The sequence below is a fragment of the Eretmochelys imbricata genome, chromosome 26, assembly GCF_965152235.1.
Source record: "Eretmochelys imbricata isolate rEreImb1 chromosome 26, rEreImb1.hap1, whole genome shotgun sequence".
Lineage (NCBI taxonomy): Eukaryota > Metazoa > Chordata > Testudines > Cheloniidae > Eretmochelys > Eretmochelys imbricata.
In genome coordinates this window covers 2,567,268-2,594,591 of record NC_135597.1, presented here as the reverse complement: position 1 = coordinate 2,594,591, position 27,324 = coordinate 2,567,268, and the positions used below count along the sequence as shown (strand labels likewise).

Below are 27,324 nucleotides of genomic sequence, written 5' to 3'. Positions count from 1 at the left end.
CCCAGCTCTGCCTCCCTGAGGTAATGGCTCTTGATGTGCTGGGGACCTGCAGCTGCTCTTTGCCCCTTTCAGTGCATTCAGCTGTGCTTGCATTCTGTTCCAGTCCTGCAGGTTCGTTATAGTAACACTTTACATTGACCTAACTCCTGCTATTAATTTAGAATGACTGTCCCCAGTGAGGTAGGTCAATATCTCCATTTTACAGATGAGGAGACTAAGAGAGGTTAGGGGCTAATTCTGAAAGGTGCTGAGTGCTTTCTGTGTCCCTCTGCCTGTTCCACTGGCTTCTTGCCATTCCCGATGAGCTGGAACACACCAGTGCAGTGAGCTGATCTTCAAAGGGCCCACTACAGAGATCTATGTATGGAAAGGGAGGAATAATATTTCTCCCTCCTTCAGGAGGAATTAGTGGTCCCTGGGAGAAGTCAGGTGCACACACATCTTTCCACAGCCCTGACTCCCTGCTCTCTCATGCTGGGGTTCTTCAAGATTGCATTGCCCTCTTTTGATCCCTATTTATTGTGCAGGGGTGAGATAGAGGGTGGACACTAGTAGTGCAAGCCTTCACTATACTGCCTTCAGTGCACATGCACCATCACTTTTGTCCTGTGTTTGTACAGCACCGAGCACAATGGGGTCCTGGCCCATGACTGGGCCTCACAGGTGTTACTGCAGTACCTGTGAAGAATAGCAACAGGATGTTCATGCAGATTATAGGTGCTGGGGCTTCACTGCATCTCAGTCTGGATAAAGACACAGACAAGTGATCTGACTCTCTAGGTGTTGGGCACTCCAGCAACCTCTGAGCCACGTGGGCCTGCAGCTAGAAAACAGTCCTGAGGAGGAAAATGGGAGTGAAGCAGGAAAAGGGAACCTGCTGGATAAGGTGTGTTGGGCTGGGTGTGACGCCAGACAGAAGGGGGTGGGGATAGCTGTGTTACAGGACTTGGACCTGTGGGAGTGAACGGGAGCAGGCTGGTAAAATAGCCCAATAAGGGGGATTGCCTGAATCTTTGGTGCCACCCATGCCTCCTTCACACTCCAGCCCCTATCACAAACTACATCATTCATCTTCAGCTCAACCCATGGCTACACCAGGGTCCTGGAAGGCTGCGCTGTCACTGAGTTGTGGCCTATTGGCTCAGCTCTTCTGTCTCCCGGGAGGGATGGGCTCTCCACCTTGCTAGGTGGTAACCTGCCAGGTGCTGTGCCAGGATGTGGCTCATCTGATCTCCAGTCTCCAATAGTGGTCCACAGCAAATGCTACAGGGTGGACAAACTGTCCTGGCCCTGTGGTCACTGTACAGGATCAGATGCCCTCCCCAAACTTGGCAGATACAGAATGCCTCCTCCAAGGGGAAACTGTCCTGGCTCCAGCTGGGAACAACCAGCCCCAGCAGCCAAGGCACTGGTGAGGGTGCTCACTCCTGGGTTTGGACTCAGAGTAGGGGCAGGTTTGGCTGGGGGGATTATACACCGCCCAAGGGCTGCGTCCCCCAGAGGCCGGGCCCAGGGCGTGGGGGAAAGGTTCCCTCTACCTCTCCACAGACCCTCCCTCCAGGCACTTGGGGCGGGGGGCACCGTCTGCAGGCCCCTCGCAGCTCAGTGGGGCTGGGCGGGGGAGCAGGGCGTCGGGGACTCCGGGTAAGAGCACGGGGAGGGCGGGTGCCGCGGGCGAAGGAAGCGCCAGGGGCCCCGAGATTTGGAAGGGGGCGCACGCGGTCGGGGAGCGCTGGTGCGCAGCGGGGAGCGCATGAACCCCGCAGGTTTGGAGGGGGCCGCGCACGGGAGCCAGGGGCGAGTGCGGAGCCCGGGGGCTGAGGGGGCGCGCGGAAGTTGGGGGGCCCCGGGCGCGCAGGGGCCGGGCTGGGAGCGGGGAGGCGCTAGGGCCCCGCAGCCGGGCCTGGCGGAGCGGGGGTGGGACCCGAGCGGCAGCCGCAGAAACCGCTAGGTCCCATCCAGAGCGCAGCAGCCGGACGCTTCGCCGCCGGCAGCCGCGGACCCCCCCGTCCCACCCGACCATGCCGCGGGCAGCGCAGGGCACCGGGCAGTCGCGGGAGGCAGCCGGGCGCCGGGGCGGCTCCGGGGGGGTGTGAGGGCGGAGAGCCCCTGGGAAGGAGCCGGGACCCTGCGCATGGCTGCCCCCGGGACCTGGCTGTAGGGTGCCCGCACCCCTGTGCGCCCAGGGCCGGCCCTTCCTCCAGCGGAGCCCCGGCCGGGGGCGGCGTCTCGTGGCTCGGGGGCGCCGGGCGAGGATGGGCTGATGGGCTCGGGGCCGCCCCGTGGGATGCGCTGCGCGGCCGGGCTGCTCTGCCTGGCCGCCTGGCTGTGCGCGGGGGGCGCCCGCAGCTGCCCCGCGCAGACCCCGCGCTGCAAGTGCGTGGGGGAGCGGCCCAAGGGGCCGGGCCTGCCCGGCGCGGCCCGCAGGAAGGTGATTTGCAGCGACCAGGAGCTGCTGGAGCCGCCCGACCCGCGCCTGCTGCCCAACGCCACGGTCAGCCTGTGAGTAGCGAGCGCTCGGCGTGGGCGCGGGGCAGGGCGCTTGGGGCGCTGCGCCGGGGCAGAGACAGCCCCGAGTCCCGGCTGCCGGGACCCCCCCGCCCTCCCCTCCCCCGGCACCCAACAGCCCCTGGTTCCTGCTGCCCCCTCCCCAGCGGCCACCGACCGTACCCCAACAGCCCCTGGTTCCTGCTGCCCCCTCTAGCACCCACCCTCTAGCCCCTGGTTCCTGCTGCCCCCTCCAGCACACACTGTCCCCCCCCTCTTGCCCCTCTAGCACCCACTGCCCTCACCCGCCGTCCATACACCTAACAGCCCCTGGTTCCTGCCACCCTGTCCAGCACCCACTGCCCCCCCATCTGCTGATCTCCCAGCACCCACTGTCCGTACCCCTAACAGCCACTGGTTCCTGCTACCTTGTCCAGCACCCACTGCCCCCCTTCTGCTGGTCCCTCCCGCACTCACTGTCTGTACTCCTGCCTGCTCCCAGCATGATTCCCCCCATACCTGCTCCCTATGCACTCAAATTACTCCCATTGCCAACCCCACATCCAGTGTGCCCCTCTCTACCTGCCCCCCAGCACCCACCATCCCCAGCCATCAATCTCTCCTGTCTGCCCCCAGCACCCACCCTGATTCTCCCTACCTGCCCCATACACACCCAAAATGACTTCCCTGTCTACCCCTGTGCATTTCTGCATTCCCCCAACACCCTACCCAGTGCCACCCGGTGACTGCTCCCAACACCCCCAAAGTTCTCCTTCTGCCAGCCCCTCCACTTGCCCCCCCAGCACTCTCACATACATCTCTCTTTTTTCCTCCAGTCACTTTGCTTCCCTTATGCCAGACTCTTTCCCTGTGTGTAAACTCCGCTGGGCTGTTGGAATCCAGGGCCCAGCACTCCCTGGCCAGAGGGACGGTGGGAAGTGTGTGTGTGTGTTTGTTTGTTGAGGGCTGTAAGCAGGCACCGTTTCCAAACCACATAATGATCAGGCCAGGCCCCTGCCCTGGGGAGGCGGGGGTGGAGGGGTGGGGCTGAGAGTTCAGGCACATGACTGGGATGATGATGACTTCTGTTGCGGGACCAGGGCTCACTTGCAATGGAGGTGAGGTGAATGGAGGAGGCTGTGTGTGGGAGCCTTGCACACACAGACCTTGTCTGTACAGAACAAGACTTAATTTCCTAGGATCTCCCATCGTCGCAGCTGTGCCCCGGGGGTGACAGTGGAAGCTGGTGCGGGCAAGGTACTGTCAGTGTTCTAGCCGCCATGGGGTCTGAGTGCACCGGTGGGAAACGAGCATAAGCACAGCCAGGGTGTGGGGGGCCGTTCCTAGAACATCTGTGACCTGGAAGAAGGCTCCATGCAGGGTGGATAGAAAACCCACGGGCAGCAACTCAGGCTCCAACTGCGTCTTGGACCTGGCGGCTTCCAAACGTGCCATTCTTGGTGCACTTGTTGGGCCCAGTCTCGCAGCCTGTGCTTAGGCCAATAGTTCCACTGACTTCATTAGCACCACTCACCAGAATAAGGTCCATCCAGTCTCAGACTTGTCCGTATCAGTCATAGTCTTTAAGAAGACTGGAAGAATGGAAGTGGCTGGATAGGTGAGGTCATGACTGTAAAAAATTCTCTTTGTGGGCCTGATCCAGAGCCCACTGAAGCTAGTGGAAAAAGGCCCATTGATTTCAGTGGGCCTTGAATCAGGATGGGTCCTGTTTCCCTACTGGGCTGTATTGGCAAAAGTTCCTAGTGCAGACCAGGCCTGAAAATCAGTTTCACTTTGGTTTATAGTCACTTTCATTTCCACCTTTTCCTTTGGCAACATCTGGGGCTTTACACAGAGTGCTTTTGTTTGAAAACAACTGTTTCCACTGGAAATAATAACGCACACCTTTCTTAAAATAGCTCCCCTCCCCTCAGTTTGATCTGGCAATGTAAAGTAGGGAAAGTTTTAAAAGTTCCGTCTGTCTTTTCATTGTAACACTTGATTTTCAGTGGCTTGTGTACACAGACGAGGTCTCGCAGTTGAAATTGCCTTAAAAGTCCTCGGAACCCCACTTTGTCGTTTGAGGCAGTTAATACTACTTTATGCTTATTTAGACCCTGATCCTGCAAAGGCTTTTGCACTTGCTTAGCCGTACATGCAGTAAGCAGGGTTCACTGGGACTGCCCGCAGGGTGTGATGTTAAGCATATGGGTTGAGTCCCTGATCTTGCAGAGACTTAGGTGTGTGCTTCATTCTGTACATTGTGAATTGTCCTATTAAAGTCAACAGGACTATTTGCAGTGCATAAAGTCAAGCACTTGCATAAGTGTTTGTAGGACTGGGGCATGTTTTCTGAGCTCCAGCACATAGGCAGTGGAGCAATTTTTAAAAAGCCAGGCAATGTTCGTGTTCTGTGTTTAACTCTGGTTTGGATTTACTCTTGCATCAGTTTTTTTTTAAGACTGTTAGTATTTGGTGGTGGTGTGCTTAACAGTTTGTTGGGTTTTTTAATGACAAAAGAAGGAAATTTGTTTTTAAAGCCTTGACGTGCATGCAGTGGCAGTGTGGATCATTCAAGTTCAGAAAGGGTGGGGTTACTCTAGCAAGCAAGCCTGGTGCTCTGGTGCCTGACACGTCTGGCGTTCTGTTCATAAAGCACATTTTATCCCCCCGGCCCTGTTTTAGCCTGTGCACTGGCATACTTGGCTAATTCTCAGAGTGTGGGTGTTCAGCACTTTCTGAAAATCAGGTCCCTTTCAGAGATCTCAAGCTGGGTCCTTGAAAAATGAAGCATCCAGATTCTCTAGTCCTTTTTGGAAATCTTGGCCAGTGGGTGCGCCTGCTTGTATGTGTACATATATAGGAATAACCTATTTTGGCAATGTGAAAATCTTCCCACGAAGACAACACTAAAGATGTAACTACAATAATACCACTGTAAATAGTCCCAAAACAATAAAACCAGTGAATTTCATAATTAACAGTGATACCTGCCATGTGTAATCCACTCTCTCCTTTAATTACCACCATACATAGCTTAGAAATTCTGTTAAGACATCTGATCACTTTTCTCACTTCCCAGAGAAAACTGCTTTTTATTTTTTTATTTTTTCAGTTTACATCCCTGCCTCTTCCAAATGTGCACTGGGGCCCTGATTCAGTAGTGCAGTCTTATTCAGTAAAACACACAAGCACATGCTTTAATGCCTTGTTGAACTGGGGCTTGGGTGTGTGGCTAAAGGACTTCATTAGCTGCTGCTGAAATGCTATATAGGAGGAAAGAACCAAACCGCACTGAGCGGCAGGGACGGTGAAAGCAAAATGGGCATTTTGAAGCCTGTCTTTCACTGATTTAACATTGCTAGGTATTACCAATTTTCAGTAATTTGGCTCTTGGAAGGAGAAGCTCATTTGCTGATAGGGTCATATAGAGACAGCAGGCACTGCAAAGTAGCAAAGCCTGATTGACCATACAATGAACATTAAGGGGGCACCACTCAAACCTGACATGAAACTGACAAACACAGGCAGAAAGCTACAAATATTCAGTGACCCCAGACTTTAGTGTCCAACACTAAACGTGATTTATTCTAAACCTTTTCCAGATGGAAAAATCAAAACCAGAGGCTTTTAGCTGATGAGCAGCCCCTTTAGATTACGAGGCCATAGTGGCTTGGTCTTCCGTCGGGTTTAAAGTAGGAAAGCATCAGTTGGCCCTTGAGAGTCGCTGGACGCCGCTCTCATCACTGTCATAGCTGAACACCTTCCAGTCCGGCATTAAGCAACGTGAATAACATCTATTTCTCAATGAGTGCTACTGCTGACAAACCAGTTGCACTTCAAACCCATTCCGAAGGATCTGACGGGGGAAGATCTCTGGGCAAAGCTCCTGAGTAACTCCCCAGGAGAGACTCTTTAGATAAAGTTGTAGAGTAGCTGATTCTTCGTGGGAAATGTTTGGGTACATTTTGTTTAGAACAATAATAATAACACTTGGCACTTAAAAGTAGGGCCCTAATTCTGGTCGTCTTCAGGTCTGGCCAGAATACACGAACGCGTTAGGCCTGAACGACCAGCCCTAATTCTGGCTGGCTTCTGTGCCCAGGCAAGTTATTCCTGCCAGAAAGTGATGTAACTAGTATGGCACAGGGGTGCATGGGCCCTGGCCAGGGCAGTACGTGCTAAAACACATGGAGCACGCTCCCTGACCCACCGTGAACTGCTCCTCTGCTGTTCTGCCTGCCTGTGGAGGTTGGGGGAGACCAGAATGTTTGAGCTGCAGCCAGAGTGGGGAGCACCCATGCCTGTGGGTGACCCACAGGCAGAACATGGCCCTGCTATGTTGTAAGAGCCCCGATGGTTTGAGTTTTGAGTTTCTCCCTCTTTTTTCTTTTAAACCACTAGGGGTGTTGGATAGAGCAAAGATCTTTGTGGCTTCAGAGCCTCAGCAGTTGCGGCTGCTTATTCACCCCTCAAGTGAGACTCCTTGCTGGTATTACAGTTCTCCCCGCCGCAGCCAGAGGGAAGGCATGGGGAAAATAAGCAGCAGCGAAGAGCTGGTGCATCCAAGATCCTGGTTTCATATGAATGTATCCAGTAATAGAGGCCGGGGTTAGAGAGAACCAGGCACAGAGGCAGAGCCGCCTCTAAAGCCTTCCATCAGGTGCTAGAGGGTTGACCTCCATGGATTAAACCCCAGTCTAGGCAGCCTGCAATGCTTTGGGCTCTCTTTCCATAGTGGCATGAGTGACTTGGATGAGAGGATCAGAATCCATGTTTTGTGTTTTCCTGCCGTGTCTGTGATGCATGGTGGATCCTCATGGAAAGCCTTCTGTTTAGAGAAAGTACAGCTCGTTTTCTCTCCATCCAACTCCCCGCATGGGGATTGGTGCTACGCAGATAGATAGAAGCAAAACCAGTGAAATGCCAGCAGATGTTTAACTACAGAAATTAATTCCATGTGGTGGAGCATCTCTGGCAAAGGAAGAGGCCTGATGTGCAGAGAACTGGGGATGCTGAGTGCTGGGGATTATCTGCTCTGCCATTTGATTGAAGTCCTCACCTTGTGCCTGAGAGGCTCCACACAGCATTGCAACTCCAGGGGAGCCGCACGGCTAAGGGCTTGAACCTGCCAGGTGCCCAGCACCTTCCAGTCCCATCGAAGGCTGTGGAAGTTGAAGTTGCTCAGTGTCTCGCAGGGTCAAGTCTTAAATAGCCACAGCTGTCTTAGCACGACATTCTGTATGGCTTGGCTCCGTCCTCTTGCCAAAGCAACTCCGTCACCTGGAGGCAATTTCTAAGGAAATGGAACAGCTGCAGGTATGGGGTGTTGTTGGCACTGGTTAGAACCTTTGTGCTTTGTTATTGCAAAAAAAGCAATTTCTTCAGCGTACAATCATTGGAAACCTGCCTCTGCTGATGCTCTTCTCTAGCGCCCACGACCCAGGGGCAGGCACGCTCACGTGCGGGGGGAAGTGTGCAAAGGGGGATTAGGCCACTAATATCCTAGTGCAGCCTGAACAAAAGTTGCCAGTTTGCACTTGTTTATGTATGTCTCTCACCCGCCCTTGCAAACACGCATGCATTGGTTCACAGATACGGGTTTATACGTGCCATAGGAGCTGGTCTGTGGCTTGTTTGGGGGCTTTTACAGCTACGCTGGTTGGCACAAAGAGCCATTATCCAAGCTGCAGCCCTGTGGATTAGTAATGGAAGAAACACCCGAGGCTCGCCAGACTGTTTTCCTTTTCTTAGGGACAGGGCTGGAGGGTTCCCTAAAGTGCATTCTTCCTGTGTGGGTCACTTATTTTAAGTGGCCCAAGTTGTGGGTTTCCCACCACTTCTCTGGGGAAATCACTTGTCTGCTCAGGATGGTCCATGCCCGCGTTACTATTGCAAATGTCGATACCTTTTGAAATAAAAACCTGGTTTCACAATTTAGCTCCGGTGCATTAGATTCGAAGCAGGTGAGCCCAGTGAAGCAGAGTTTCTCTCTCTCCTCCCTGCCCTTTCTGATACGTGGTAGTGAAGATGCCTGAGAAGACTCTTCGCGGGTTTTGTGAGTGAGATCATCCAGGAGCCCTCAACCTTCTACCTCAGCCACAGGCCTGAGCAACCAGACTTGAGACTGATATATTTGTGTATCCAAAACTGGGCTTCTAATGGCTCCTCTTTTGCAACCATAGTTTATTGTGTGAATGCCGCTGCTCTGTTATAAAGTCCAGCACATCCTTACATGGGGTTCCGTTCAGTCTGGCCTCGCATCGCCCCATCTGGCGGTGTGTGGGTGAAGAGAGAATGGAGTTCTGCCTCTCGTGTCACTTTTGATGTTCGTCCAAAGGCACTGCGAGGTGACGGGACTCTTTCAGACCTGTATTAACAAGGTTTTAATTCCAACCCCCTCGGAATGACCTCTGTGCTAATAGCCTAATGGAAAAAGTACTGTATTCTTAACAAGACACAGATAGCCGTGTTAGGCCATAGCCAACCCTGCTGTTACACACGCAGGAGTCCAAACCTCTTCCAGATGTGGAATTCTAGAGCAGGCCTCATTTATGCGCACAGCTTGATTGCACCAAAATTGCATACTGTCTGGGGGAATATAGGGTTTCGACTTATGACCAATTTCCAGTTCTACTTGAACTGCCCTCGCTGAGTCTTGTTTATCCTGGGCCTCGCAGATGGTTTCTTGCTGAAACCCTTTTCAGCCTCTTATTTGTTATTTATTGGGCTGCAGTTGTGGCAGCTTCCCCCACCCCCTTCTTCTCTTTGAAAAAATGGTCTCCCAAAGGCAGAGAGACTCTGGCGGCTCGCACGCTGATTTAATCATGGCTAGGCTAGGGAACTGGAACTAAGAAGATTGCACGGTAGAGCACATGTGGACATGAGGGCTCATTCTGCCGGCTTCCGCCTCAACCTCCAGTACCTGCCCGAGGTGTAAAGAGGACACATCTGTGGAGCAGGCCAAAGTTGTTAGGCCCCTTTGAGGTGGGTGTGAGGGAGGCCGGCCTTTAGAGGAGGGGTACTGTACGTGTATTTGAACAAGCTTCCATTTTGTTAGGAAATGCCTTGGCCAGCAATTACCTTGACCCCTCTCTGAGATGAACCTCAGTGGTTCCTCTCACACTCATCCCGTAGTCCCCATATAGCAGAGACTTTCTGCTCGAAATGGGGTTGCTGAGCGGCTCTGATCTCCGGGACATGTAACCACTCTGCCAAAGGGTTTGAGTGCAAGCTGTTAGGCTCATGCTGGCCTGGGCTGGGGCTGCACAGAGTTCTCCTCCACAGAAGTCCTCAGAGAGTCATTTTCCTGCCTAGTTGTTCTGGTCTGAGTCTGGCCCAAGCTGATAGTGACTGCAAGCTGTTCCCATCTGATGGCTCCTTTGTGCCTGTGTGAAACCACTTTGGTGGGTCTCGGCCCTTCTCCCAGAGAATGCCACCACAGCTGGCACTAATTGGCCCTCTGGTTGGCAGGTTTGCCAGTGGCGATGAAGAATCAACGAACCATGGAAACTGAGCTCTCCTCTGGCCCTCTGAGACAGACTGAGACACAGACCCATTGTATGATTACAGACCGTACAGCAGTCTGTCACCAGAGGATCTGAAGAAGGATGGTCCAGTGCTTAGGATGTTAGCCTAGCACTTGGGAGACGTGGGTTCAAGTCCCTACTCCGATGCTAAGGGCTGTGGGAGAGCCGAGAGGAGCAATATGGTTCAGACAGAGACATCCCTTAGGGGAGGATTTATTAACAGGGATACTCTGTATCCTAGTAAAGAGGGGAGGATGCACGTTGATAAAGTACTGATAGGAACTGAAGAGAAACAGTCAGATGAAAAAAAGTTCCATTCAATTACATCACATGAAGGCAGACAATTAAATATTGACAAATATAATAAGTGCTTATATACAAATGCTAGAAGTCTAAATACTAAGATGGGTGACCTTGAGTGCCTGGTATTAAATGAGGATATAGATATGACAGGCATCGCAGACACTTGGTGGAACGATTAATATCAAATGGGATACAGTAATACCAGGGTACAAAATATATGGGAATGATAGAGTAAGTCGCGCTGTGGGAAAGAAAGCATAGAGTCAAATACAATAAAAATCTTAAATGACTCGCACAGTACCATCGAATCTCTATGGACAGAAATTCCATACCTGAACAATAAGAGTGTAGCCGTACGAATATACTATTGATCACCTGACCAAGATGCTAACTGTGATTGTGAAATGCTCAGGGAGATCAGAGAAGCTACAAAAACAAAAACCTCAACTATAATGGGGGATTTCAACTATCACTATGTTGACTGGGAACGTGTCACCTCAGAACGGGATACAGAGATAAAATTTCTAGACACCATTAATGACTGCTTCTTGGAGCAGCTAGTCCTGGAAACCACAAGGGGAGAGAGAATTCTTGATTTAGTCCTAAGTGGCCCACAGGATCCGTCCAAAGGTGAATACAGCTGAACCACCTCTGTACCCGATGACTAGCAGATAGCTAATATAATGACAATTTTTAAAACATGCTTCAGAGGCCATCCTGGCAGCTACAGGCTGTTTCAGTACTATAGTTTCAACCAATTTTCCCAGTAAAGAACATTTAGCCTCTGTGTGCCACCGTTTCCCCTCTGTGGAATGGGGGAAATGGCACTGTTCTACCTCACAGGAGTGTTGTGAGGATAAATACATTGTAAATCAGATAAGTATGGAAGAGAGATCTCCGTGCTTCACCAAGGTAAGTCAGTGCTGCTGTTCCTGTTCTGCAGATGGGGAGAGGAAGTGACTCACCCATGGACTCACAGCTGGTCAGCGGCTGAGCCGGGAATAGACCCCACGAGTGATGGGTGCGTGTGTGGGTGCTCAGTGGAAAGTTCCCCTCCCACCCAAGCATTGGGAGGATGTTGACTTTCGCCCCAGAGCAGCTGCTCCTTCCCCATGTGTTCCTGATCATCCCTGAGTGTGAGCATGACTGACTGGCTGGCGGAAGCGAGCATCTGCAAAGCGTTCCAAGGGCGGTAAAGCCTGTAGCCTCCTAGCCTTGTGTTCACCCCCCAGCAGGCGTGCCGAAGTCCTGGTGCACCCTGGTTCCCGCAGAGCGGGCTGTGGGGGTTCCCCGGGAGGGCTAAGCAATGCCCGTGTTCTGTAGGAGCTGCCGGGCTGTGCTGGACTGTAGTCCAGCTTCTCACTGCGGCAGCTGGCGGGCCTGGCGTGCGGAGGGAGCATTCTGCTTTGCAGCATGCAGTGGTGCGCCGAATGGATGCGGGCCTGGGGTTTCCTCTGCCCTTCCTAGCCCCTTCGAGCTGTGCCCTTACGGTGTGACGTGCCTAGGTCCGGGGGTGGGGGAGTGCTGGGGGGCCCCACCTTGTGCTGCGGTTGACCAGAAAGGGCCAGCTTGGCTCTCTTGAGCCAAGCTGCCAGGTATCTGGGACATGAACGCTGGCCCTCCAGGAGGAGGCTGGGCCAGGAAATCTTCAGCTGCCCCCGGGGGTGTGGTCCGGGGGGGAGGAGGACCTGCCTCCTGCTCCCCTGAAGGAGAGGTGGGTGCACAGGCACTGCACTTGGGCTGGAGCAGCTGCTGGAAAGGGCTGAATCGTTTGTTCTGTATCCGTCAATGAAATCCCGGTAGCTGGAATCGATTGCGTCGTCCCTCGGCTGGATTGAAAAGGGGAGCCGGCTCGCCCCGTTCCAGCAGCGTCTTGTATCCATTTGTTCATTGTCCATCCGACGGAGCGAATGCCTCTGCGGCTGCCCTCTCTCACGGAGCGACGCCCTGCCCGGGTCATGTTGCATTTGCTGTCGGTCCCTGTGCGTGGCTCGCCCCAAAGCGCGATGCCGGCTGGTGAGGGGAGGAACATCTGGGATGCAGGAGCTTGGGAGCGATGGGAGGAAGGGTTCATGCATCAGGCTGGGGAAGAGCCTCCCAAGGAAGCGGTGGCAGGCTCATTTCATGGGACGTTTGGTGTTTGGTCATGAGGTCATGCGCTGGGGAACATGTGGTCAATAACGAGCCTTGCAGCAGCCAGCTGTAAGAGATTGAGCGGCACCCCGATAGTCTTCTCACACCTCTTGAGTTCGGGGCTTGTGTAGCTAGTGGATTTCTTGCCAATCACCATGAGTTCTACTTTGATCCACTTTGGCTGAAAATATTGGCTTTTCCTTATTTTACTGCTGTGACCCACATAATTTAGAAACGACCTCATCCCTCTGACAACAGCTGCACCAGGGCTGTTCCTAAACCACCCTGAAATGCGCAGCTTGAGCCCTGGGCCCTGCCTCTGTTCCATCCTGTTAGGAGTTTCTGGGGACAGCTGCAGAGGGCAGCTGGCTTTGCTGTGGTGCTCTCCTCCCCTCTCCCAAGATCTGCTGTGGCTCCATCTGAGCTCCTGAAATGTGAGCTGGCAGCTGGTGCTTTGTGCTCCAGGTTTGTGTGGCAAAGGCAGTAAATTACTGTGACGTTAAGGCCAAGCAAGGGGGCTCCATAGGTTGCTCCGGACACCTGTTGCTGCCAGCCAGGCCTGGCAAGCCTCAGGCGCCCAGGACAGGTCAATGATGGGGTGGAGCGCAAGCCAGGCCAATTACTCAGACAGCACTTAGCTGCTGTCCGTTCCTAGAGAGATCTACGCCCTCTCCGCACGTCTCTGCAAGCATCCCTCGGTTCTACACACATGTGGGACTTTCCTGCACATGGTTTTATTCCTCTCTGAACCGGGAGGTGGTTTGCTTTTTGAAACGGGTGGCAGTTAAACAGGAAGGCATGCCCTGGAGGGGTGCTCTTTTTTCACTCCTCTCTGAGCACAGTGCTCAAAATGGAGGGCTGTTGTCGTAGTCAGGTGTTGGGCAGGTGAGGTGGCTGCCTGCCTGCCGGCTGGTCCCAATCCTTTGCCAGCAGTGGAGCGGGGGAAGGGAATCTGAGAGCAGCACAGCATGGGCCATAGGGGCAGAGTGGGAGGCAAGGCAGAGGAACGTGGCCCATGCTCCGAGCACAGAACCGGTTGTGCAATAAAAATTAGCATCCACTTATCCTTCCCCAGCACTGGGAGCTTGCCGAGAGTTTCGTGCCTGATCCAGCCGTCGGCACCAGCTCCGTGGGGAGCTTTCTGCAGGAGTGCTCTGCAAAGTGGCGTGTGAGGGATGGCTCAGGGAGGGCAGGGGGGCCTGAAAGCCGTCGGCATGGTGAAAGCTCCAGGCCGTTCACATCCCTGCTTCCCCTACTCTTCTCCTTTGTTTTCTCCTTGTTCCTCACCTTCATTTCAACTCTTCCTCCTTCTGGGGGCATAAATGACATGGCCACTGATCCAGATTTTATAGGGTCTGTTGATGAGACCGTCTAGGTTCCCCCTTTCCCACCCTCTTGCTCTAGGAGCTGCCCCAGCGCCATGCGTTACTGCTTTCGTCTGAGGAACGAGTCATCCAGGGCACCTAGCCCTGAGCCTGGTGTAAACCTGCTTGCCACATAAAACCTGTTTGCCTTCCTCTCCCAGACTGGGCACATCCGGAGCACCTTTCCCTGAATGGGAGGCACAACATGTAGGCGAGCACTGCAGGGGCGGGGAAATACCTCGGCCCCTCTTAGCTGCTGGTTACTTGCTGGGCTGCAGTGGGCGTCTGTAAGGTCATGTTTTCCTCACAGGCAAGAACAAGATGGTGTTATGATGTGACATGGGGTCAGCCCTGGCTCTGTTTGTAATGCAGGGGTCAAGCAGGGCAGACAGGTGTTGTAAGAGCATAGAGGGCTTAAACATGTAATTATGTAATAACATAATATGTAACATGTAATATGGTACCCTTAGCATCTCAGGCTGTCCAAGGGCTTTACTGTGAGAGAGGGGACTGAGCCCTAGCGGTAAGGTGATCTCCCCAAGAGCACACAGCAAGCCTGTTGAGGGAGAAGAACCCAGGAGTCCTGACTCAGGATACTCTGCTCTACTCTCTGCTTCCTGGCATGTTTTATAAAGTGACAGACTTGAGTATGGAGCCATGCATCCTCCCAGCGGGGCGACTCTGCCGGGGCTCTGAGCATGGTTGGATACCCCGTGCTGCCTGCTGTCCTTGTTTGATAGAGAGTTTTGTGATATTTGGTGGCTTTTCTTAAAGCCCCATCTCCTGAAGTCAGGTGATTACATGAGAATCTCAACTTTCTTCTCTCTCTCTCTTTTAAAGTAACTTTCTGGCTTTCTTGGTTGTGGTGAAAAGCCGGAAAAGGTAAATCCTGAAGGCAAATAAGCCCCCAATCTGTATTGTTTTAAAAAAAAAATCTCCTGTTTTTTCAGCCAATCTTCTGATTGTTTTGGCAATACTGGAAACGTCACAGCAGCGTGCCAATTTTCTGTTGGCGCAGGGAGCCCTTCCCCCCGGCTTGGTATCTGATGTGTCGTGGAGGTCTTACGGCCTGCGCCGTGCTGGCCATTTCACACTCTCTCTGGGATTTTATTTTTCCTGTTCTAACAAAAGCAAGTGTTGGAACAATAATTTTCAGCCCTCCAAAATAGCCTGCTTTGACGTGAGCCTCAAGACAACGCCCTGGGCATGTCGCAGCGAAGGGAAGAGCCCCTGAGCGTGTGAAAACAAAGGGGGGAGCTGGCTGGGAGGTAAGGTCAGGGGGTGCCACTTGGTCACTGGATTTCTTTGTCTGCCCTGTTCACGATGAGGTCAGTGGGACAAGGGGACCCAGAGTGGGGTGCGGCGGTTTTTCGGCATTGGGTCACTAGTTCAAGTCTAAACCCTAGTGACCTGTGGCTTCTGAGATGGATGTAATGGCTTTCCACCCATTTCAGATCATAAAGGCCAACCTGCAGTTGGCAGCATTGGCCCGTTTCTGCAGAGAGAGACTCAGGAAGGAATGTGCCCTGGAGACAGGGCTCCCCTGTGGCCCACCAGCAGAGATCATCTGTCCCGGTCAGGGGGTAGGCCCAGAGGAGTCAGTGTGCGGGGGGGATACCACTGCTGCTTCCTGTGGCTTGTAATCTAGCACCTTTCACCCACATGAAACCCGCGTTTAGACTGTTCAGTGCAAACCGATGAGTTCTCCCCTCCCCCCCGGGAGTGGCCCGTAACGCATCAGCTCTCGATCCATGTGCTTTAAATTAATGCACTTAGAAAGCAAAGCATAAATCCTCCCCCTCTATTACAGAGCTCCCATCTGATGGTATTTGCCTTTCTGCTGCATGTCTCCATCCTGCCGACCGCGCTCTGACCGAGGGGGGCTAGCATCTCGCCACCTCCTTTTTTGGTGGGGGTCGTAGGAAGTTTATTGTTTTAGCCGCTCTGTTTCTGGAGCCGTTGTTTATCCAAGTGGATTCTAGCGGGCTTGAGAAAACAACCTGGTCCTTTCGCTTTTGGCTCCTCTTTTGTGATTTAAAAAAAAATCCCCCGTGTTGACGCTCAGCGGTGACTCTACAGTGCTGCGGCAGGCCTCGGCACCCAGCAATTAAGTCCTATTAGCTTCAAACCCCTGGAACCTCTCGGAGACTCTGCACGACAGGGTTTTGACACAACCCCAAACACGCTCCGCATTAGGGGGCGTCAAGTGTTGTACAAAAGCCGAAGCTCTCTGGGCTCAGAGGAATCCTTGACAGCTGCTACATCTGTGCCTAGTGCTCCTCAGTGCGACTCTCCATGGACGGTGTTGTCTGGCCAGTGCCCTGAGCCCGCCTGCCACTGGGCTGCTGCCAGTTATTTCCATCTGACTCCATGCTTTAATTCCTAATCCCCGCATTGTCCAACGAGACTTTTCCAGCCCTCGCTCAATTAGCCAATTAAAGTGTATAGTGCGGCTGCAGCATGTTCCCAGGGTGGAGTGGCAAGAGCAGGGAATGAGAAGCCATCCCACCCACCTACTGTGTTAAATGCTACATTTTGTCATGCTTATGGTGGTGTGAGGTGGTATTCACATTGTATTCATGCCAAGAGGCCCCGCTGAGACCCGGGCCCCTTATGCTGGGCGCTGAACAGACACATAGTTCCTGCCCTGAAGAGTTTACAGTCTGAATGGACAAGACCAACATGGGGTGGGAGGGGAAACTGAGGTACAAAGGGGCCAGGCCTTGCTCATAGTCGCACAGTAGATGAGTGGCTGAGCTGGGGACAGAGCCCACGTCTCCTGACTCCCAGCCCAGTCTCCTGGCCACTGGACCACGCTGCCTCTCATGATAGAGGGTGGCTTGGCTTTTCGGGTGTCCAGCATCAGGAGAGCTGGAGCTGCAGTGCCTCCCTTGTGATGCGGCTCTGTCTGCAGACTCCAAAGCATTAATAGTTTCGTTCCCTTGTCCTGTCTGAGCAGAGTGTCTTGGTCCTTTCCCACTCCCCCTGCACAGGAGATTAAAGTGTGAACGTATTTAGCAAAAGGCCGTGTAAGTTGGAATCTCGTGAGTTAACGTTTGGTTGGGTAGCTTCCGGCACTCCCTGCTCTGAGGGTCCCCGTGACATCCCGAGCCAAAGCAGAGTCCCTGCTCCGGAGGAGGACCGTGCTTCTTTCATGGTCTGCCAAGCGTGTGTGTATGTGAGGAGCAGATGCAGCCAGCTGGGAGGAGAGGGGCTCTGGGACGAGGCTGCACAGCCAGGGAGAGGAATGCAGGGAGGGAAACGGGGAGGGGGGAAGTCGCTTCCCTTGCTGAAGCTTCCTGGATGTTTCAGTCTCGGAAGTCTCCTCTGCCAATACCCATGTCCCTCCTCAGCTTGCTCTGGAGCTTGCACTGAGTGCCGCGGTTATTGGGTGGTTATCCACAGCTTGTCCCCACCTTGGAGAGGGGACGGTACTGACAGGGCAAGGAGGCTTTGGAATCAGTTGACTCTCCTGCTCTCTGCTTCATTATGGAGCCAAACCTGGGGGGGGAGTCCTAAGTAAATAAACAACTAAAAGAGTCAATAACAGGAAAGGGTCTGGAAAGAGAAGGCAGGAGCCCAGTCAAATGAGGCCCTGCATCCATGCATACAAAGTGTGGTTTCATTTTTCAGCAGCACCCAATTCTGTATGGAGTGGGCTGGGCTGGGACCTTCCCTCCCATCTGGCCCCTCCAGACCTGCCAAGGGAAGCATGGCCCAGGGCACAGCGCACCCCACAGCAGCCTTGTCCTGCACATCAGGAGAGTGCTGACTCCATGCGCCCAGGGGGCAAGGTCCCTGCTGTCCTATCTGGTAACTGCCCAGTAGACACAGCAACCAGTTCTGTGCCAGGGCTTGTGTCTCCCTTGTCAAGGTGGGGACAGGCCAGTGAGAAGGGGGTAGTACAGGCAAGGTAGGAGGAGTCAGGCTGACCTTCCCCCTAACACTTGGTGCCCGGACCCTGTTCTGCCTTTGTGATCCAGGCCCGAGCTCTCGTGGGTAAATGGCAGCAGAAGGCTTTTTCATAGAATATCAGGGTTGGAAGGGACCTCAGGAGGTCATCTAGTCCAACCCCCTGCTCAAAGCAGGACCAATCCCCAACTAAATCATCCCAGGCAGGGCTTTGTCAAGCCTGACCTGAAAAACTTCTAAGGAAGGAGATTCTACCACCTCCCTAGGTAACGCATTCCAGTGTTTCACCACGATCCTAGGGAAAAAGTTTTTCCTAATATCCAACCTAAACCTCCCCCACTGCAACTTGAGACCATTACTCCTCATTCTGTCATCTGCTACCACTGAGAACAGTCTAGATCCATACTCTCTGGAACCCCTTTTCAGGTAGTTGAAAACAGCTATCAAATCCCCCCTCATTCTTCTCTTCCGCAGACTAAACAATCCCAGTTCCCTCAGCCTCTCCTCATAAGTCATGTGTTCCAGTCCCCTAATCATCTTTGTTACCCTTCGCTGGACTCTCTCCAATTTTTCCACATCCTTCTTGTAGTGTGGGGCCCAAGACTGAACACACTACTCCAGATGAGGCCTCACCAATGTCGACTAGAGGGGGACGATCATGTCCCTCGATCTGCTGTCAATGCCCTACTTATACAGCCCAAAATGCCATTGGCCTTCTTGGCAACAATGGCACACTGTTGACTCATATCCAGCTTCTCGTCCACTTTAGCCCCTAAGTCCTTTTCTGCAGAACTGCTGCCGAGCCATTTGGTCCCTATTCTGTAGCGGTGCATGGGATTCTTCTGTCCTAAGTGCAGGAGTCTGCACTTGTTCTTGTTGAACCTCATCATATTTCTTTTGGCCCAATCCTCTAATTTGTCTAGGGCCCTCTGTATCCTATCCTTACCCTCCAGCGTATCTACCTCTCCTCCCAATTTAGTGTCATCTGCAAACTTCTGAGGGTGCAATCCACACCATCCTCCAGATCGTTAATGAAGATATTGAGCAAAACCGGCCCGAGGACCGACCCTTGGGGCACTCCACTTGATACCGGCTGCCAACTAGACAAGGAGCCATTGATCACTACCCGTTGAGCCCGACAATCTAGCCAACTTTCTATCCACCTTATAGTCCATTCATCCAGCCCATACTTCTTTAACTTGCTGGCAAGAATACTGTGGGAGACCGTGTCAAAAGCTTTGCTAAAGTCAAGGAACAACACATCCACCGCTTTCCCCTCATCCACTGAGCCAGTTATCTCGTCACAGAAGGCAATTAGATTAGTCAGGCATGACTTGTCCTTGGTGAATCTATGCTGATTGTTCCTGATCACTTTCCTCTCCTCTAAGTGCTTCAGAATGGATTCCTTGAGGACCTGCTCCATGATTTTTCCAGGGACTGAGGTGAGGCTGACTGGCCTGTAGTTCCCAGGATCCTCCTCCTTCCCTTTTTTAAAGATGGGCACTACAGTAGCCTTTTTCCAGTCGTCCGGGACTTCTCCCGATCGCCAGGAGTTTTCAAAGATAATGGCCAATGGCTCTGCAATCACATCCGCCAGCTGCTTTAGCACTCTCGGATGCAGCGCATCCGGCCCCATGGACTTGTGCTCATCCAGCTTTTCTAAATAGTCCCAAACCACTTCTTTCTCCACAGAGGGCTGGTCACCTCCTCCCCATGCTGTGCTGCCCAGTGCAATAGTCTGGGAGCTGACCTTGTTTGTGAAGACAGAGGCAAAAAAAGCATTGAGTACATTAGCTTTTTCCACATCCCCTGTCACTAGGTTGCCTCCCTCATTCAGTAAGGGGCCCACACTTTCCTTGACTTTCTTCTTGTTGCTAACATACCTGAAGAAACCCTTCTTGTTACTCTTAACATCTCTTGCTAGCTGCAACTCCAGGTGTGATTTGGCCTTCCTGATTTCACTCCTTGTTGCTTGGGGGCAGGGATAAAGGCAAAGCGACACATCCTCAGTAAGAGTAGGAGAGTGAGTCTCTTTAAGGGTGGATGCCGGGTTTTTAGCTCCGGCGTTTCCACCACACTGGGATGGAGGCAGTGATTTCTTTGGGGGCGGGTGGCTGGGGGAGCTGGGCAGGGTTGGGGTAATGAGGCGAAGGGTGGTCCTGGGGTGAAGGCCCTGGGCAGGACTCAGGAGATGGGGGTTCAGTTCCCAGCTCTGCCACAGACTCCTTGGGGAACTTGAGCAAGTCACTTCGGGTGGAATTTTCAAAATTGCCCCAGTGAGTTAGGAGCCCAGCAGACCCACTGAAAGATCTGCCCCTCAGAACCCACCCATCTTCTCCTGGGCCTAAAGATCTACCCCAAAGCATCCCACCCAACATCTCTTGGGCCTCAGTTCCCCATCCATGCAGTGAAGATGACGGTTTGCAGGAGTGACTGGGTGGCATTCTCTGGCCTGTGTTATGCAGCAGCTCGGAGCCAATGATCACAGTGTTCCTTTCTGGCCTTAAAATCTATCTGTCAGAAGGCACATGAATGCTTTGCTTCCAAGACGAATTCCGAATCCACAGCTGCCTCTGGCAGACCGAGTGGCTTTGTGGGGGAGAGATTCCCATTGTGTCAATGCAATGGAATCCCCGGCCGCACAGTCCCGTGGCGGGTTTTTTGGCCTGGAGACTCTTGAGGCGAGAGGCTCTGCTCGCTCTCCTCCCGCTGAGACTGCATGCAGAGGATGGCACACCTCCCTCCAGGCCCAGCTGGGATGCATCTCTGGAGCGGAGAGAGAGGCAGGGCCTGGATCCCTGCTGCCCACATGCCTGTCGGGCCCCGTGACTCCTCTCCCAGACGCTGTGTGCAGATACGTGGGAATGCACATACAATCCACATGCGTGTACGGCATGTTGCATTACACAGACAGAGGACGGCATCGCACGCGGGGGTACCTGCAGACGTGCTGTCGCTGAGAGCAGAGTTCGCCCCGTCTCTCGCTGCGTTGGGCAGGGTAGCACCGATTGGCACTATCACCCACTTTTCATTCTGGGGTTTGGCGCTGGTTCCTGGTTTCAGTGGGGTGGAGTTAGACGCTTGATGCTGTTTGGGTGTAATGTGGACCGTCCCTCTAGGATGGGCTGGTGAGTCCAGGAGAGGCCCTGCTCTCAGAGGGGTTTCCTCGGGAACAGCCCGAACACCGAACTCCCTGCCGTGTGGTTACAGGAGGGGCAAAGGGGGGGGGAATGGACTTGGGACTCACATTTGTAAGTTTCAGAGTAGCAGCCGTGTTAGTCTGTATTCGCAAAAAGAAAAGGAGGACTTGTGGCACCTTAGAGACTAACCCATTTATTTGAGCATGAGCTTTCGTGAGCTACAGCTCACTTCATCGGATGCATGCAAGTTTGAGACTCCAGGACCCTTTTTAGATGCCGTTCACTCTCTGCCTGATGGCTAGTTACCCCATCAGTTCAGGGACCAGATACAACACAGACCTGCTTCTGAAGGGAGCTTCCTTGGGAGAATCCGCCAGGCAGCTGCTGCCTCTAAAGGCAGTTAGAGGAAGACGTCGCCTGAGTTAACTGGGTCTGTGATCCCAAAGGAAATGCTTCTCCAATGCAGTGGTTCGGACTCCATTGGCTGGGGTAATGTGTCTCTCCTCCCGCCCGTTCCTGTGTGTGTAGAATGCTTTGTGGGAAGGGGAATAGGTTTCTTCCCCTCCCAAAAGGCTTTTCTCTTCCACTCGGAAGGTGAATGGGAGCTTTTTTTGTTGTCTAGAAGGGAGTATTGTGTAGCCTACTGCTTGGAGTAGGGGGCTGGGAATCAGGATTCCTGGTTTCTGTTCCTGGGTCTGCCTCGACTCACTGCTGACCTGTGGGCAAGCTCCTTAGCTGGGCTGTGCCTTAGTTCCCTCATCTGGGAAATGGAGACAATAAATCCTTCTCCTGCTTGCCGGAGGAGGCAGCGGGGTTCGCATGGCTTAATGAAGCTTTATGGCATGTGCCTATTTGAGCTCCTCTGGTGAAAGACTTCACTGATTGCAAAGTGCTACTGTGAGAGTTGTAAGTTTTTTATTTTTGTGCAGAGGGAAATTAAGGCTCGAACTCCTGCAGGGAGGTGGCTGACACTCCAGAGCTCCTCTCAGTCCCTGCGGATGTGGCTTGTGCATCTCTCCCATGCAGATTTAGGATGAAGTACCTGATGCAGCTTCTTGGTGCTTTTCTTTGTCTAGATTTCTGGTGGTCAAGTCACCGGCAATGGCTAATAACCCCTGATAATCTGCTCAGATCCCAGGGATGAGGTCCAGCCAAACTTCCTTTTGTTTAAAACAAAGTGTTGGTTTTGCACTGTGCTGACTCCTTCACTCCGCGCGCTGCTTAGTTTTAGCTCATATTTAGCACATGCTCAGTTCTATTTGGATGATTGCTTTCACGGGCATCAGTTGTAAGGGCTCACACACTGCACTGATGATGGCCAGAACAAGTCCACTAAATGTACTCTAGGCTTTCCCACTGCCTCTGCACAAGGGCACTTCCTTTGCTTATGCCATCTTCTCACTCCGGTTCTGCTGCTCCTGGGCCCAGGGAGCCACCTGCAGAATGCCTGGGGTGAAATCGCAGACCCCCTCGAAGGTGATGGGAGTTTTCCCATTGACTTCAGTGGAACAAGGTTTGCACACCAGACATTTGCTGTCTGACAGGTAGATTCCAGGCTCTGCCCTTCTCATGCCCTTTCCCCTGGGGGAAACGGAGACTCCCCTGGTTACTGGAGTCACCAGTGAAATTGGTGACCATGGTGAGGCTAGGGAGAAGGCTACTGCATCTCCATTAACAATAATAACAATATATAGCTTTACTATAGAGCATTTCATCTGTAGATCTCCAAGTACTTTACAAAGGGGGCCAGCAGCATAATTCCCATTCTCCAGATGGTGAAACTGAGGCACAGCGAGGTAAAGTGGGTCATCCAGCAGAGCAGCGGCAGAAGTGGGAATAGAACGAAGGTCTCCCATGTCCCAGTCCAGTGCTCTGTCCACTAGGCCACACTGCTTCCCTTAGCCACATTGCCTCACAGAGGGGCCACCAATAGCTGTCCCCCCTCCTTGCTTTTCTAGAAGCCAGAGCGGGAGGGCAAGTGTGGGAGGGAGCTTTTATCCCCATCTCATTTTATTTTCAAATATTTGCTCGGTGCAATCCACGGGGGCTGTGGCAGGCGGCGTGAAAAGGTTCCTTGTTGCATTGGGGTGCTTGCTGCAGAGTTTCCCAGGCAGTAACAAGAAACCATTGCCCAGCAGGCCGGAGCATGACACTGGGTGTCAGCTTAGCTCCTGCCTCTGGAGAAGCAGCCTTTCGTCCTGGGGGAGTAGGGCCCCTGTCTTGGGTGGGGTTTCAGGATTCAAGTTGGGCATCTGGAGGTACCTCGTACTGTAACCAGATTTGGTTGGATTGTGACTTCACTGGAGGAAACTGCACAAATGTCTGGGACTCGGAAAATTCTGCCTGCTGAATTTCAGCTCGAGTGCGGGACGTACTTTCATCAGCTCCCAAGGGCAGCAACTTGCTACTGGAAGATTCTTGCTTGTGCACAGTTGATCATGTGCCAGTGGTCACCTGGGCTGGGTCAGCAGTGACTGCAGACTGGACCCTGTCTGCTGGCTGGTCAGCGGCCCCTGGTGGCTCTCTGCCCCGTTCCCAGTGGGACTCGTGTGCCCCTCACAGAAAGTACGGTCCCTGCCAGCACTGAACTCCTATCTCTGGGGGCACCCCAGGGAGGGAAGCCACAGAGACTGAACTCCCCTGTCACCCTACAGGCAGGTCCCACCAGGTGCAGTCCTAGATGCATGGGTGTAGAGGGGTGGAGGAGTCTTGCTCTGCTGATACCTCTGTTCTGATGGTTAGCAGAGCATATGTCCTAGAGCAGCGAGGACTGAGTACACCCTGTCTTCTCCAGGAGGCGGATGTCGACCAGGAGAAAACCAGCCAGTGAACTGCGCCTCTAATGGCAGCCAAAGCCTCTAATGCCCCTCTTGCTGCATGGGACCCATGTGCGGCCAGTTAGCTGAGAAAACTGCACCGGGCAGGGGATAAATTGCACAGGCATTCTCCACCCCTGCCCCTTGAAGGGTGTTAGGCTGCTTCCCACTTCTGTGGGAGAGGGTGATGGGGACAAATCCTCGCAACGCAGCCTGGCTCCTGCCTTGAGGGTCTACGTTATGACATGCATTGTGCGCAGCTGCCCCTTGGCAGATCTCTCTGTGCACTGCGCATTGGGGGCGAAAACCAGACCTGGGAGTTACGCAGCCGTCCTTGGCAAATACATTTTGGCCTTTGCTATTCAGCTTCCCAGTGGTTTCATACAAATGTACTGTAAATCTGTTTGCCTCGTAATACCAAGGCAAATGACTCCTGTCGGGGTCTGAACACTAGGTGGGTTAGGCTTATAAGTGGTGCTAAGTAATTTTTAACACCAATAAATACTTTGTTAACATTGGGAAGGGACAGGAACCAGTGGAGACCCCAGCTCTGCTGCTGACTTGCCGTGTGTCCTCGGGGCCTCAGAAGAAAGGCTGTTGCCTAGAGATTGTAAAGTGCTTTGAGTTCCTTGGAGGAAAGGTGCCATGTTACAACATAATATTATTTGTATCTCAGAGACCGAAGCAAATACCTTGTTTGGAAAAGGCTGACACATTGCTGTGAATAAGAACAGTCGCTGCGCTCGCAATAGCAAGGGAGAATTTTGAGGCTTGTCGCACCTCATGCAGGAGGGTGTGAGCTGATCACCAGCTGGGGTCAGGAAGAAAGTCCATCCTCCATACACAGTGTGTTAGGCTGTCTCTGCACCTTACCCTAAAGCAGAGGTTTTTAACTTGTGTCAGCAGACAATGTCTAAGATTTCTGTCTCCATTCAAATTTTTTTAGGGGTCCGCAAATGACAAAAGGCTGAAAACCCCTGCTCTAAAGCATCTAGCATTGGCTGCTGTCTCGGGGAGGAACCGCGCTTGAATGGAGCGTTGCTCCTTTCTGGGGTGGCGATTCTTAAGTTCATGTTTGTGCACATAAACAGTCGATGAGGCTCTCCTTTTACAGAGAGAGGCAGAGCTCAGAAAAAGCGGAAATACATTCTTCCTGATGCTCATTAACAGTGGAGTTTCCATGAGCATTTGCAGACACTCCAGTCTCCATCCCAGAGGAACCTGCTGTCTCGTGATAGAGTTCATAAGCACTTTGTGCTTGTGGCTCACGGAAAGTCTGCCTGCCTGGGTCTGTGAATTCAGAGTAAAAGTTTTGCAAGCACATTAGTTTCCCAACTGTTGATCACTAGCTTAACTGAGATTGCAGCGGTTGTGTCTACCACAGCTTTTTGCTGTTGGAGGGGAGAGGGGGTGTCGTTTTCTCGTGGCAAAGAATGGAGATACCTCGGCTTTTGGAACTTCCCTGGACAGTAGTGTATTTTCTCTGGAGTAATCTATATGATCTCACCAAAAATGGACTCATTTACAAGGGTGCTGCCGGCTTAGGCTAGGCCCAGAATTTAAAGTCGCATTACAGTAGGAATCTCAAACCTGATACAGGGCAGCGTTTCAACACCTGCTTAATTATTATAAGCACATGTTTAAGTGATTTCCTGAATCGGGGCCCCATTTGTTCAAATCTTGAAGTCCTCCTTCAGCTTTCACTTACTCCGTAGGCAAACAAAACTTCCATTGACTTGGGTGGGAATTTGCCTGCCAAATGAAACCGAACCAGGGCAACAGGAGTTAGCCCAGAATTAATGAAAATGTTTTCACATATCACATTTTTTAAAAAGAAAGTTAATCTTTTAAAATTTGATAGTGTAGGCTACCCAAACACAACTGCACCCTGCTAGTGCATGAGGGCTGAAAAAGGAAGTCAAAGCCGGAGAGAGCTGGTTGGAAAATAGAAAGTGTATTTCAAATATAGTATTTTACATTTTTGTGGGGGGCGGGAGCCCTTTTTTCTCATCTTTAAACCTTTTCTTCTCAGATTGAAAGATATTTTAAGAAGTAGCGGAGGGAGGTGCACATTCTCATTGTGGCCAAAGACCCATTTTTTTAATTAAAAAAAGAATCTATATGAAGAAGTTCAACCTGCTCTAAAACGGACCTTGAGCGGAGCGTAAATCCAGCCTCCCCAACCTGAATGCAATGGAAAGTCCATCCCATGGTAACCACCTCGTGAGGGCGGTTGGGGTGTTTGCTTGTTTCAGAGAGAGCACTTCATTGTCGATCGCTTTTTAAACCAACTTTTATTTTTATTTTGATAGTTTCCCTTTTAAATACACGCCAACATCTCATCAGTTTCATGAAAGTCCAGCCCTGAGCAGCAGATGTTTGAAAGCTCTATTCTGGCTAGAGAGCAGAGGGTTATTTTAGACGAACTCAAAGCGGGTGCCCACAGCTTTGGACTCTGTGAAGACATGTCTGGGCTGACCTCTTTGTAATGCAGCAAGCAGGATGCTGGTAATTACTCATAGGGCCTATTATCTGGAGTCTCTTTCACTACTTGACTCTTTGGCCTCATAAGTGGTCCCCTGGTGGATTTATTTTTTGCTGGAGAAAACACAGCTGATAGCAGGAATGGTATCTTGGTTCTGGCCCTGGAGCACTCAGCCCAGATGCAGGCTGGGGAGGGGAGAGAATGGAGGGCAGCAGTCGAAGTGCAGCTAGAAAAGGACCTTGCTCATCAGCAGGTGGCCTTGCACAAGGGGTTCAGATGCTTGTGCAAAGTTAAGGAGCTCCTTCTTCTCCAGTGGTTAGAGCAAGGCACTGTTGGTCGAGACTCCGGGGTCCTTTTACCAGCTCAGTGGCTGGGGGTGTGGTCTAATTGCTAGAGTAATGGCAGTCAAGATTTCCGGCTTCTATTACATACTGGTGTAAGAGCTCTGGACAAGTTCCTTCCCCTCCCTGCCTCAGTTTCCCCATCTGTCAAACAGGGTTTATAATAGCCCCCTTACTTTGCACCCCTCTGCAGAAAGGCAGAATGAGATAGACTGGAGCGGTCACTGTGCAGAGCAGGAGATGCAGCTCGGAGGGTTAATTGCATTGGTTGCGCTTGGCGCTGGGGTCTTTGAAGCCTCCGGTAAAAGGCGTTCCAGCTACTGCCTCTATTCCTCCCCTCTCCATTAAGGCTCTCTCAAGTATGAGGTGTTCTGGAGCCGCAGCCTTCAGATTGCCACTTCAGAGCCCTACCGGATATCCTCTATCTCTGGATGGGCAGGGCGAGGTAGGAGAGTTTCTGTGGCTACAGAGAGCTCTGACAGGCTCCTACCTTTGGACATGGTTAGCTCTTCAGACGGCTCAGCTGCACTGCCTTGATAGGCCTGGATGGCCAGACATCATCAGCAATGGGTCTGGGGCTGGAGGCGGAATCGTTATTGACTCATTAAGTTAGACATGGTGGCAGTCAGGGAGAGACGAGAGGCCCAGGGTTACTCTGTTGCACCAGCTGGAGTTCAGGAGAAGATCCAGAGGCCGCCTACATGTCCTTAGGAATAATCTGCCCAGCTAGCCAAGCTGCTACTCCCTGCTCATATTGAGAAGAAATACAGGGAGCTGCTGTGATGCTGTTGGGCCAGTCTGAGCTGGGCACAGT

The 27,324-nt window shown here is 52.5% G+C and overlaps 1 protein-coding gene across 1 annotated transcript in view; it reads left to right on the top strand.

Moving 5' to 3' along the window:
• Positions 1–2,021: 2,021 nt before the first annotated feature.
• ADGRA2 (adhesion G protein-coupled receptor A2) overlaps positions 2,022–27,324 on the top strand; it is a 98,039-nt gene continuing 72,736 nt past the window's right edge. Inside the window, exons 1-2 of the mRNA XM_077805540.1 lie at positions 2,022–2,090; positions 2,162–2,502. Coding sequence (XP_077661666.1) covers positions 2,022–2,090; positions 2,162–2,502 — 410 coding nt within the window. The remainder of the gene's footprint in view (positions 2,091–2,161; positions 2,503–27,324) is intronic.